Here is a 13,624-nt window from a genome sequence, read left to right as displayed (position 1 = left end):
TCAACACGTTGCTAGTATGATGCCACTACCTGTCTCAAAGAGAAAAAAAAGGGAAATGACCATAATATGGCAGCTATAGTGGGCCAATGCTAGATTTTGCCAGTTTCCCCAACGCTGAAAGTATGAAGTTGGAATGCTCATTAAGCACACTACATACTTCCCACTTCATATCATCCTATATTTGGAGATGCAATTCACTAAATGGAGAGTCTTTTCATATATGGCACATGTATAACACAGAGAGAGAGAGAGAGAGAGAGAGAGAGAGAGACACACACACAATTTAGAAAACAGGTTAACCCTTCAGTTCCTTTTGGAGAGGAACGGGTTAAGAACATTACAATTCCACTTCACCAATGCGAAGACAACTAAAATACAAGCGTGGCTGTCCCCAGATACAAATGTGACAAGAATAGACAGTGTTAAATCACTGAATTACAAAATAGGATGTCAGATTTATTATCATGCTTGTCAATGTAAAAAGGTAACATTTTTGGTAGGGCTGACAAGTGTTTTTCAATTCTTTAATTTCTATAAATGCTAACCCTTGTTCTGAGGACGGCTCGTATGAGAAATGCTAACCCTTACTGCGAGGACAGCTCGTATGAGAAATGCTAACCCTTGCTGCGTGGACAGCTAGTATGAGAAATGCTAACCCTTGCTGCGTGGACAGCTCGTATGAGAAATGCTAACCCTTACTGCGAGGACAGCTAGTATGAGAAATGCTAACCCTTGCTGCGAGGACAGCTCGTATGAGAAATGCTAACCCTTGCTGCGAGGACAGCTCGTATGAGAAATGCTAACCCTTACTGCAAGGACAGCTCGTATGATAAATGCTAACCCTTGCTGCGAGGACAGCTCGTATGAGAAATGCTAACCCTTACTGCGAGGACAGCTAGTATGAGAAATGCTAACCCTTGCTGCGAGGACAGCTCGTATGAGAAATGCTAACCCTTACTGCGAGGACAGCTAGTATGAGAAATGCTAACCCTTGCTCTGAGGACAGCTCGTATGAGAAATGCTAACCCTTGCTGCGAGGACAGCTTGTATGAGAAATGCTAACCCTTACTGCAAGGACAGCTAGTATGAGAAATGCTAACCCTTACTGCGAGGACAGCTAGTATGAGAAATGCTAACCCTTGCTGCGAGGACGGCTCGTATGAGAAATGCTAACCCTTGCTGCGTGGACAGCTAGTATGAGAAATGCTAACCCTTACTGCGAGGACAGCTAGTATGAGAAATGCTAACCCTTACTGCGAGGACAGCTCGTATGAGAAATGCTAACCCTTGCTCTGAGGACAGCTCGTATGAGAAATGCTAACCCTTACTGCGAGGACAGCTAGTATGAGAAATGCTAACCCTTGCTGCGAGGACAGCTCGTATGAGAAATGCTAACCCTTGCTGCGTGGACAGCTCGTATGAGAAATGCTAACCCTTGCTGCGTGGACAGCTCGTATGAGAAATGCTAACCCTTACTGCGAGGACAGCTCGTATGAGAAATGCTAACCCTTGCTCTGAGGACAGCTCGTATGAGAAATGCTAACCCTTACTGCGAGGACAGCTCGTATGAGAAATGCTAACCCTTACTGCGTGGACAGCTCGTATGATAAATACTAACCCTTACTGCGAGGACAGCTAGTATGAGAAATGCTAACCCTTGCTCTGAGGACGGCTCGTATGAGAAATGCTAACCCTTACTGCGAGGACAGCTCGTATGAGAAATGCTAACCCTTGCTGCGTGGACAGCTCGTATGAGAAATGCTAACCCTTACTGCGAGGACAGCTCGTATGAGAAATGCTAACCCTTGCTCTGAGGACAGCTCGTATGAGAAATGCTAACCCTTACTGCGAGGACAGCTCGTATGAGAAATGCTAACCCTTACTGCGAGGACAGCTCGTATGAGAAATGCTAACCCTTACTGCGAGGACAGCTCGTATGAGAAATGCTAACCCTTGCTCTGAGGACAGCTCGTATGAGAAATGCTAACCCTTACTGCGAGGACAGCTCGTATGAGAAATGCTAACCCTTGCTGCGTGGACAGCTCGTATGATAAATACTAACCCTTACTGCGAGGACAGCTAGTATGAGAAATGCTAACCCTTGCTCTGAGGACGGCTCGTATGAGAAATGCTAACCCTTGCTGCGTGGACAGCTCGTATGATAAATACTAACCCTTACTGCGAGGACAGCTCGTATGAGAAATGCTAACCCTTACTGCGAGGACAGCTCGTATGAGAAATGCTAACCCTTACTGCGAGGACAGCTCGTATGAGAAATGCTAACCCTTGCTCTGAGGACAGCTCGTATGAGAAATGCTAACCCTTACTGCGAGGACAGCTCGTATGAGAAATGCTAACCCTTGCTGCGTGGACAGCTCGTATGATAAATACTAACCCTTACTGCGAGGACAGCTAGTATGAGAAATGCTAACCCTTGCTCTGAGGACGGCTCGTATGAGAAATGCTAACCCTTGCTGCGTGGACAGCTCGTATGATAAATACTAACCCTTACTGCGAGGACAGCTCGTATGAGAAATGCTAACCCTTACTGCGAGGACAGCTCGTATGAGAAATGCTAACCCTTACTGCGAGGACAGCTCGTATGAGAAATGCTAACCCTTGCTCTGAGGACAGCTCGTATGAGAAATGCTAACCCTTACTGCGAGGACAGCTCGTATGAGAAATGCTAACCCTTGCTGCGTGGACAGCTCGTATGATAAATACTAACCCTTACTGCGAGGACAGCTAGTATGAGAAATGCTAACCCTTGCTCTGAGGACGGCTCGTATGAGAAATGCTAACCCTTGCTGCGTGGACAGCTCGTATGATAAATACTAACCCTTACTGCGAGGACAGCTCGTATGAGAAATGCTAACCCTTACTGCGAGGACAGCTCGTATGAGAAATGCTAACCCTTACTGCGAGGACAGCTCGTATGAGAAATGCTAACCCTTGCTCTGAGGACAGCTCGTATGAGAAATGCTAACCCTTACTGCGAGGACAGCTCGTATGAGAAATGCTAAGCCTTGCTCTGAGGACAGCTCGTATGAGAAATGCTAACCCTTGTTCTGAGGACAGCTCGTATGAGAAATGCTAACCCTTACTGCGAGGACAGCTCGTATGAGAAATGCTAACCCTTACTGCGAGGACAGCTCGTATGAGAAATGCTAACCCTTACTGCGAGGACAGCTCGTATGAGAAATGCTAACCCTTACTGCGAGGACAGCTCGTATGAGAAATGCTAACCCTTACTGCGAGGACAGCTCGTATGAGAAATGCTAACCCTTGTTCTGAGGACAGTTCGTATGAGAAATGCTAACCCTTACTGCGAGGACAGCTCGTATGAGAAATGCTAACCCTTGTTCTGAGGACAGCTCGTATGAGAAATGCTAACCCTTACTGCGAGGACAGCTCGTATGAGAAATGCTAACCCTTGTTCTGAGGACAGTTCGTATGAGAAATGCTAACCCTTGCTGCGAGGACAGCTCGTATGAGAAATGCTAACCCTTACTGCGAGGACAGCTCGTATGAGAAATGCTAACCCTTGTTCTGAGGACAGCTCGTATGAGAAATGCTAACCCTTACTGCGAGGACAGCTCGTATGAGAAATGCTAACCCTTACTGCGTGGACAGCTCGTATGAGAAATGCTAACCCTTGTTCTGAGGACAGCTCGTATGAGAAATGCTAACCCTTGCTGCGAGGACAGCTCGTATGAGAAATGCTAACCCTTACTGCGAGGACAGCTCGTATGAGAAATGCTAACCCTTGTTCTGAGGACAGCTCGTATGAGAAATGCTAACCCTTGCTGCGAGGACAGCTCGTATGAGAAATGCTAACCCTTGCTCTGAGGACAGCTAGTATGAGAAATGCTAACCCTTACTGCGAGGACAGCTCGTATGAGAAATGCTAACCCTTACTGCGAGGACAGCTCGTATGAGAAATGCTAACCCTTGCTGCGAGGCCAGCTCGTATGAGAAATGCTAACCCTTGCTGCGAGGCCAGCTCGTATGATAAATACTAACCCTTGCTCTGAGGACAGCTCGTATGAGAAATGCTAACCCTTGTTCTGAGGACAGCTCGTATGAGAAATGCTAACCCTTACTGCGAGGACAGCTCGTATGAGAAATGCTAACCCTTACTGCGAGGACAGCTCGTATGAGAAATGCTAACCCTTACTGCGAGGACAGCTCGTATGAGAAATGCTAACCCTTACTGCGAGGACAGCTCGTATGAGAAATGCTAACCCTTACTGCGAGGACAGCTCGTATGAGAAATGCTAACCCTTGTTCTGAGGACAGTTCGTATGAGAAATGCTAACCCTTACTGCGAGGACAGCTCGTATGAGAAATGCTAACCCTTGTTCTGAGGACAGCTCGTATGAGAAATGCTAACCCTTACTGCGAGGACAGCTCGTATGAGAAATGCTAACCCTTGTTCTGAGGACAGTTCGTATGAGAAATGCTAACCCTTGCTGCGAGGACAGCTCGTATGAGAAATGCTAACCCTTACTGCGAGGACAGCTCGTATGAGAAATGCTAACCCTTGTTCTGAGGACAGCTCGTATGAGAAATGCTAACCCTTACTGCGAGGACAGCTCGTATGAGAAATGCTAACCCTTACTGCGTGGACAGCTCGTATGAGAAATGCTAACCCTTGTTCTGAGGACAGCTCGTATGAGAAATGCTAACCCTTGCTGCGAGGACAGCTCGTATGAGAAATGCTAACCCTTACTGCGAGGACAGCTCGTATGAGAAATGCTAACCCTTGTTCTGAGGACAGCTCGTATGAGAAATGCTAACCCTTGCTGCGAGGACAGCTCGTATGAGAAATGCTAACCCTTGCTCTGAGGACAGCTAGTATGAGAAATGCTAACCCTTACTGCGAGGACAGCTCGTATGAGAAATGCTAACCCTTACTGCGAGGACAGCTCGTATGAGAAATGCTAACCCTTGCTGCGAGGCCAGCTCGTATGAGAAATGCTAACCCTTGCTGCGAGGCCAGCTCGTATGATAAATACTAACCCTTGCTCTGAGGACAGCTCGTATGAGAAATGCTAACCCTTGTTCTGAGGACAGCTAGTATGAGAAATGCTAACCCTTGTTCTGAGGACAGCTCGTATGAGAAATGCTAACCCTTACTGTGAGGACAGCTCGTATGAGAAATGCTAACCCTTGTTCTGAGGACAGCTCGTATGAGAAATGCTAACCCTTGCTCTGAGGACAGCTCGTATGAGAAATGCTAACCCTTGTTCTGAGGACAGCTCGTATGAGAAATGCTAACCCTTGCTCTGAGGACAGCTCGTATGAGAAATGCTAACCCTTGTTCTGAGGACAGCTCGTATGAGAAATGCTAACCCTTGTTCTGAGGACAGCTCGTATGAGAAATGCTAACCCTTGCTGCGAGGACAGCTCGTATGAGAAATGCTAACCCTTGCTCTGGTCTGGAATGAAGAGAGGAAGAGGAAGGACTGGTGAAAACACAAGTGACCTCTGACATCTGCGGAGATCGACTCAAACTGAAAGATACAAACAGAATAAGGAACTAGGAGGAGCCCATTACTGCTGACACATTACAAGCATTTAAAATGGATTCTCCAGTTTGACAAAGACACACAAGACTTTCTTGGAGCCTGATTTCAAAGCTCACAATTCTAATTGGGCATGAATCACTGCAGAACAGATACAGGAAATAGGTCATACTGATCTGCATATAAAAAGGAATGACAGGCAATTAGGAAAAACAAGTAAACCATTTTCAATTTTTCTAAAAAGGGTAATTGGTTTTCATTTCTCTTTTACTAAGTGTAATGTGAGGCAATTACAAAACTATTGTAGGTTAAGGAACTGAATGAATACTTGCAATTCATAGCAATACTCACTTTTCCACACAGGCCAGACTTAGACACTTCTCCCCGTCCTGTGACTGAGCTGTGCTGGAGCCAGCACTGGCTCCACCAGCCTCACTGTCCTCGAGTAGAGAGTCAATAAAGGTGGTAGGTGAGAGAGGAGTCTCATTCACAATGGTGCCGAGAGGAGCCTTGTTCACAACGGTGCCGAGAGGAGCCTCGTTCACAACGGTGCTCTGCACTTCTTCAGGGCTTGGGGGCTCCTCCTTTATGAGGGCTGAGGGGCTCGTGCTGCTAATGGAGGTAAACAGGCATCTTAAAGTCTCATTCTAGTGCTGGGAGGAACTCTGTTGGATTACGATGCAATAATGTACCATATTACCTGAAACAAATGCTTCTGGAGTAAAATAAACCCAGTATAACATCAAACTACTTAAAAGAAAGAGAGGAAAACACTCTGTGGTGTTTCCGTTACTCACTTTTCCTCTGTGTGGTCATTCGGGGAAGCAGATGGACTAAGCTGTGGGAGATCTGTGATATCCGAGATTATAGGACCACAGTTAACTGTCGAATCCGAGGAGAACAGGTTTGCTCCTGTGTAGGACTGGGATGTAGGCTGCAATTTAAAAAAAAAAAAATACAATTCAACATATACACAAAGGAAACACTCTCACACAGTAAAATGTGTCATTTATTTCAAATGACATTTATGCATTGGTTTCCCCTGAATGGTATCCTTTTGATACAGTGATTTATAAATTCTGCTTAGGCACTATATTTTATACCCACTTAGTCATAATACTATTGCCACAGGACCACGTAGGAGACCAGATCGACTGTGTAAATAAAGCAGTACTGCAGTACTCTCTCATCTGCCAGGGCATTTTATCAGATCATTATAGTTTTCAACTGAAACATTTGGACACTAACTGACTGGCTATAAAAAGGTAGACTTAATTCAGTGGAGCCTACTTATGTTGTTCACAAGCAGTGAACTGAGGCTGGCACTACAGATTCCTTACTGTATCTAATATATTCTCCCAATAACAGGGCCATTGTAAAACACACTTCTGTAAGTGTAATCACAGTGACTAAAACACAAATACATATCTTCTCTGTAAAGTGTTTTGCGGTGAAACTGCAGAACCACGATAAATACAGATTTATGTAGGTATTGAAGCTGACACCCTGGGATCCTTCAAGAAACTGCTTGATGAGATTCTGGGATAAATAAGCTACTAACAACCAAACAAGCAAGATGGGCTGAATGGCCTCCTCTCGTTTGTAAACTTTCTTATGTTCTTATGTACTCAAATAAATATACCACAAATTGCTAGAAACATTCACGTTAAATCTCTCAAGATTGCTCTTTGCGCTGCATTGCTACCGGGTCAAACCTAAATTGGCAGGAATCTGCAATATGTTCCAAACAGTGCTGGGTGCCCTTACTGAGAAGGCAGGCGAGCCCTGCAGGGGTTCCAGTGAATACTGCCGACTGTACTTGGGAATGGAATGTGCAGTGCTGCTGTCGTTCAACATCAAAGGACTGCAAAGAAACACACAAGAAAAGGCTTGAAGAGACAGAGCAACACAAATAAAGATTAAAAGGATGGAATGCTGTTCTTTAAATAGTTATTGTTAAATCTTGCCAAAGCTCTTCTTAGCACTTGATGGAGCATGCTTATTTTTTTTTTCTAAATCTTCTGAACCCCTTAGATTTCTCTACCGGAGCAGTCTCCTAGATGTTGTGGTATCTTAAGAGGTAGAGAACACATTCACTCTGGGCATAGCCGCTACCTTTTACTTTTTAAATATTCTTGAGGCACAGGAGGTTTTTGTTTTTATAATGCGATTTGTTTATGCGATGTGCTGAAAGATTAGTTTTAATTATGTTTTCTATAGACATTTGTATTGAAGAACAAACACATGTCAATTCTGAACAAATGATTGATTAGATAGATCATTGCAAGAGGCAGCTACATTTAATAATGTGAGATTTCTTTCAGTTTATAACTAAATAGCCATCACAAAAAAAAAAAAAACCTTACATTTTCCTTTTCATCCCCAAAACCCTGTTAGACTGCACCAGTGAGATAAGGAACTGAATAAGCTGTTGAAAAAACAAAACAAAAAGTGATTTTAGGATTGCCTGGGGACACATGCAAGGAGCTATATTAAACCAGTTAGTCTGGTGGAGGATAATAGTTTTTTTTTTTTTTTTTTTTTTTAAATAAATATATAACATATAAAAGACACACACACACACATATCTATAAAATAGTCAAACCTTGATTATCCAAACTTTATAAACACCTTTGTCATCTGAACAGCTCCCTCGTACCTAGTGTCTTTTTTTGCCCAGTTGTCATGGTAAATTCTCCAACTCGGGTATTTACAGTACAGTGTTATTTATTTGAACTTCGAGGGGTTCAGTAATTATGTAAAGGATAATACTTTTGAACATGTACTATTCTGCAGATGCCTGGAGTGTTAAAGAAGCAGTACAGCTTATCTTAATACCATCAATGCATTTACCTTATTGACGACTTTCTGCTGCTGAGCATGCTTCTGTCTCAGGCTGGCCACCTCTCTCCACAAAGCCTCATTCTCACTGTAAAAACACAAAGACAGACTCAGCAACAGTATGAACTGGAGCACACCAAACTGAAATGCTGTTGTGCCAAGCAGATGTGATGTCAGTATTTTCTGATAATTCATACAAAATACACCACGCACGCACAAACTATTATTTTTTCTGCTTTTCTAGTTTTTTGGGGTCTGTTGCATTGAAGTTTATATCTACTTTAAATACAGAATCAATATCATACATGGACTTACAGCCATAAGCTTCTGTCAAGGCTAGTACAGCAGTTTGTGTCAAGATTAAGAATATCCTTGTATGGCTGACCCAGTATTGGATACACAATTTACAGTGAACCGGAGCCTGTAGAATCCCAACAGAACAAGGTGTATTAAGTTTTAGTACACAGTACAATAGTTTAAAAGAGAGCTACAGTGCTACCCCATTAGAACATGACCTGTTGCGTAATCGGTTATAACATGGAAAGGTCGTGGCTCCCATTTCCCCCATAATGCAATTTGACTCGCAAACGTTGGGTGGACGTTCCAGATCCTTGAAGTGATCCTGGTGATGTCATCGTGAATTATGCTGGGATAAATTGTAATAGAAACAAAAAAACCAAACCAACCTACAAACACCAATTTAGTTTTCTTGTTGTTTTTACATTTTGTTGTTTTTACATTGTTTTACATTACTGTATTTATGAGATTTCCGCGAAATCGCGATTTAGGTAGACCCCTACTTATAAAGCTGTCCATTAAATGTTACAAAACAATACAAGTGTGTATAAACGTCCTTGGATTCTGTGTTGTTTACAAAATGTATTATAAAAAACATACAATTTAAATAAGAGTGGTATAAACTTTAAACTGATGGAATAGCGGTTTCTATTATACTGTATGTATTGTAAAGACCCGGGATTTATACTCTTGCAGGACTGGTCTGCGGACCCTGTTTGTTTGTTTGCAGGGAAGCGGTATGCTTGCCTCAGCCGGGAATGGTGGGTGATGTCTGGGGAGGTGGGAACATGAAAGCATAGAGGATGCCCACATCAGCGCGGGCAGAGCCGAGAGAGACAAGCTGTTGCACGATACCAGGCTAACAGGGGCTGGGAATAATCGTCCCAATAAACCGTGGATTTGAGTACCTGCAAATTTAGTGTGTCTCCTTCCTTCATTTTCCATCATACACTACAATATTAAATTTGGCTTGTGGGCATTGTAAATCATTTCTGGAATAAAAATGTCAATATTCGTTAGAAGGCCAAACACAAATAAAGCGGTCTCCTAATTATGGACCCCGACAACCGCGTTATAACGGGGTAGCACTGTATTTATTTTTTTAATTAATGGTTAATAAAAGATCTTTGACACACTTATTTACACTAACTTCACAACTATCTATAAACACTTTCCTTCCACCTGTCCCTTATAAACCAACTCTCCAGGGGCCTGTTTAAAAGCTCTTTTCCATGTGTTTCACTACAGCAGTTCTTTGGAAAAACTGCACATATTCCCAGAAAAGTTTAATTTCCAATAGATATATTTCGCAAACTATATACGTTTCAAATAAGGTCAGTGTAACTATATACCAAACTTATGAACTGACAGGTCAACCGAACACCTCATTTTGAGCTGAAAGTATGCAATCACTCAAACATGTGCAATGGAACCAGACAGACACTCCTATAAGTGGCGTGCTGATCATGAAGGCAACATTACTGTACCAACAAATATATCCAGACAGGGGCTAAGAATTTCAAAGCAAGTACATGCAAATTTACTATAAATATTTGAGTTTTAAACAAAGGAGGCAGAATGTCCGAGCAAGCTGCATGACTGCATTGTCTTTGAAATAAAATAAAAACAAGCGCTATGTTAACCAGTGTTTTCCTGACGTTTAAACCTTTCTGCTCCAGTTACAATGTCAATGGTAAGTTACATTTCTATAGTATCGTTTTAAAGCCTGTCAAATCTTAATACTAGTATTGTATTACTGTGTGGTACTCTTGTATTATTCACCAGATTAAGGGTGTAGATAGCAGGTGTGCACATTTATTAAAACTGAGTTACGGACATTTCAGACTTACAAACAACCTCCATTCCCAAGGTATTCATAACCGTGTCAGTTTTTAGAAGACACAATCCTTCACTGGGTACATTAAAACAAACGTGACATAGCATTTCTTTAGAAACACAAGAGAAGCACACACACACAAAACATTATGGTGTTAAACAAACGTTTCACACATGGGTCTGTGTATACAAATTATAATACAAACACTGCAATTTAAATCTTTGGCGCAGGAGGTTTAGAGTTAAACAGTGTTTAACTTGGAAGCCCTCGCATTTTCACAAAAAGGTGCACAGCATACAGCATATTACCACTATACAGGGTCTTCGCACACTCTTGCCCACTCCTGAACAACTGGACTGTCCTGCTGGGTTTGTGAAGGGTGATGCAGGCCTCCAAACTCAGGGCCTGTAAAGTCACAGGACTGTCAGTTTCTGGTCATGTGATCGGCTATGTATTTAATGGTCTGCAGCCTGCTGTCTCGAGCCAACACCACTAATACAGAAAACTATTTATTGTATGTGAAGACCATTCTCGTTTGTTGGACAGAGATGGAGCCAGTATTTTTTATTTTTTATAGAGGACTCGTTTTTGTGACCTGTTATAGCCATTACTTCATGGGTTTGTTTTAGTTCTGACAGTTGTGCTAGATGTTCTTTTTGGCGGATTGATACCATACTGTACTTTCAGTGATGGTTGTGTGGACATTCTGAGGGCATTTCCTGGCCATTAATGCCCTCTACAGCAACCAATCAGAAGACAGCATTCCTGTTCTATTACTCTGACAAGTTTAGGGAGTGGTTAACATGTAGAAAACAGAAAGTACCGATTAGAAGAGAAACCTCAAAATGGAGTGAGGTAACCAGTGGTGTACCACAGGGATCAGTATTAGGTCCTCTGCTCTTCCTAATCTACATTAATGATTTAGATTCTGGTATAGTAAGCAAACTTGTTAAATTTGCAGACGACACAAAAATAGGCAAAAAGTGGCAAACACTGTTGCAGCAGCAAATGTCATTCAAAATGATCTAGACAGCATTCAGAACTGGGCAGAGACACAGCAAATGACATTTAATAGAGAAAAGTGTAAGGTACTGCATGCAGGCAATAAAAATGTGCATTATAAATATCATATGGGAGATACTGAAATTGAAGAAGGAATCTATGAAAAAGACCTAGGAGTTTATGTTGACTCAGAAATGTCTTCATCTAGACAATGTGGGGAAGCTATAAAAAAGGCCAACAAGATGCTCAGATATATTGTGAGAAGGGTTGAATTTAAATCAAGGGAAGTAATGTTAAAACTTTACAATGCATTAGTAAGACCTCATCTAGAATATTGTGCTTAGTTCTGGTCACCTCGTTACAAAAAGGGTATTGCTGCTCTAGAAAGAGTGCAAAGAAGAGCAACCAGAATTATCCCCGGTTTAAAAGAGGCATGTAGTATGCAGACAGGCTAAAAGAATTGAATCTATTCAGTCTTGAACAAAGAAGACTACGTGGCGATCTGATTCAAACATTCCAAATCCTAAAAAGGTATAGACAATGTCGACCCAGGGGACTTTTTTGACCTGAAAAAAGAAACAAGGACCAGGGGTCACAAATGGAGATTAGATAAATGGGCATTCAGAACAGAAAATAGGAGTCACTTTTTTACACAGAGAATTGTGAGGGTCTGGAACCAACTCCCCAGTAATGTTGTTGAAGCTGACACCCTGGGATCCTTCAAGAAGCTGCTTGATTAGATTCTGGGATCAATAAGCTACTAACAACCAAACGAGCAAGATGGGCTGAATGGCCTCCTCTCGTTTGTAAACTGTTGTAAAATGTTCTTATGTTGTTATAATAATCCATAAAGCATTCATGTTGTGTTCTGCTGAAATGACGCGCATTGAATGAATGCTTCTTGGGCAGCAGTTTCTTTGAGTAAAGATACTTCTGAAACCTCACTGGCAGTGCACAAAGTGATTATTATTATTATTATTTTTTTGTTAATTGTTCTTTATCTGGCTGTTCTGCTGTCTTATTAACGGTATTCTCATAAAAGCAGTCTGCACAGGAAGCTGTGCTATCTGTCCTGCCTCACTGCAATGCGCTTGTGCTGAGCTCTCCCTCTGGGAGAGTTTATTGGGACAGGTGCGGATACCACAGAGGAGCAAGGCAGCTGCTGCTGCTGCTCTGTTGCCTCGTCTCAAAGGATGTTTGAACCAGATTCAAAATAGGTCATACCAAGAAAAAAGTGGACTGTAAAAACTAAATAAAGCCACCTTAAGTTATTTAATGCAAACATTAAAACAGAATTTTCCAGAATCTTCATGTTTTTTTTTTCCCCCTGAATAATGGAAAACATAATCCATGATAGATACAACATTTCTGTTCAGGTATTTAAGAAACAGTTTTGGCAACAAGACCATAAGTTACGCTGTGCATTTGTATGTCTTCGGTGGCTCCCTCCAGTTAAGAGAGTATATTTCTCATGCACTCCTTGCTGTGTCAATCTTGCGAGCAAAGAGAGAAATACACTCAATTTGATTAGAGGTAGCCACCAAAGACTTAAACATATTGCAAGTCATTAAATCAAAATTTAAAACAGGATGAAAACCTGATAAACAAACATACTTAAATTGGTTTCTATAGAACCTGTCATAGCTGAAACAGCAATAACTTATTGAAATTCTGTGTGAGAGCTACACTCAGTGAAATTAGAAGTGTAATTGCTGCTGATGGGTTCCAATAGAGGATGGGACGTGTACAACGTGTATTAAACATGTTGTCAAATAGAAGGCCACTTATTTCTGAGTGTCCCCTATTTCTATTTCAAAAGAACAATGAAAACATCTAATATACACAATTAAATTTAGTGACATTCTAAACTTTAGAAATACATTTGGAAGAATATGCATTTGCAGGATAAACTGTAACATCCCATGCAATCTCTATTTTACATGCGACAGTGATAAAGTTTTACACGGACATATAAATGAAAGTAGACCCACCCCTCGTTATATCACCCCTCGCTATACTGCGGATTCAGATATATCATGCTCCTGGAGTTGGCTCCCCATTTTTACAGTCTAACTGCGCATGCCTTAGCTGCACTATACACAGACAACTTCACTAAGAA

The 13,624-nt window shown here is 42.0% G+C and overlaps 1 protein-coding gene across 4 annotated transcripts in view; it reads right to left on the bottom strand.

Annotated features, from left to right (window-relative positions):
* Window positions 1-13,624, bottom strand: part of hsf1 (heat shock transcription factor 1) — a 42,104-nt gene that overhangs the window by 12,385 nt on the left and 16,095 nt on the right. Inside the window, exons 5-10 of one of the 4 annotated variants that reach the window (XM_033993888.3) lie at window positions 8,382-8,457; window positions 7,895-7,956; window positions 7,296-7,392; window positions 6,326-6,462; window positions 5,880-6,140; window positions 5,430-5,516 (exon numbers count right to left, since the gene is read on the bottom strand). In XM_033993888.3, coding sequence (XP_033849779.3) covers window positions 5,430-5,516; window positions 5,880-6,140; window positions 6,326-6,462; window positions 7,296-7,392; window positions 7,895-7,956; window positions 8,382-8,457 — 720 coding nt within the window. The remainder of the gene's footprint in view (window positions 1-5,429; window positions 5,517-5,879; window positions 6,141-6,325; window positions 6,463-7,295; window positions 7,393-7,894; window positions 7,957-8,381; window positions 8,458-13,624) is intronic. The other 3 variants (XM_033993889.3, XM_033993891.3, XM_033993890.3) reach the window with 3 other exon arrangements.

The sequence above is a fragment of the Acipenser ruthenus genome, chromosome 3 (assembly GCF_902713425.1).
Source record: "Acipenser ruthenus chromosome 3, fAciRut3.2 maternal haplotype, whole genome shotgun sequence".
In the NCBI taxonomy this organism is placed as follows: Eukaryota; Metazoa; Chordata; class Actinopteri; order Acipenseriformes; family Acipenseridae; genus Acipenser; species Acipenser ruthenus.
Note: the sequence above shows the minus strand (reverse complement) of the source record. Positions and strands in the feature narration are given on the sequence as shown.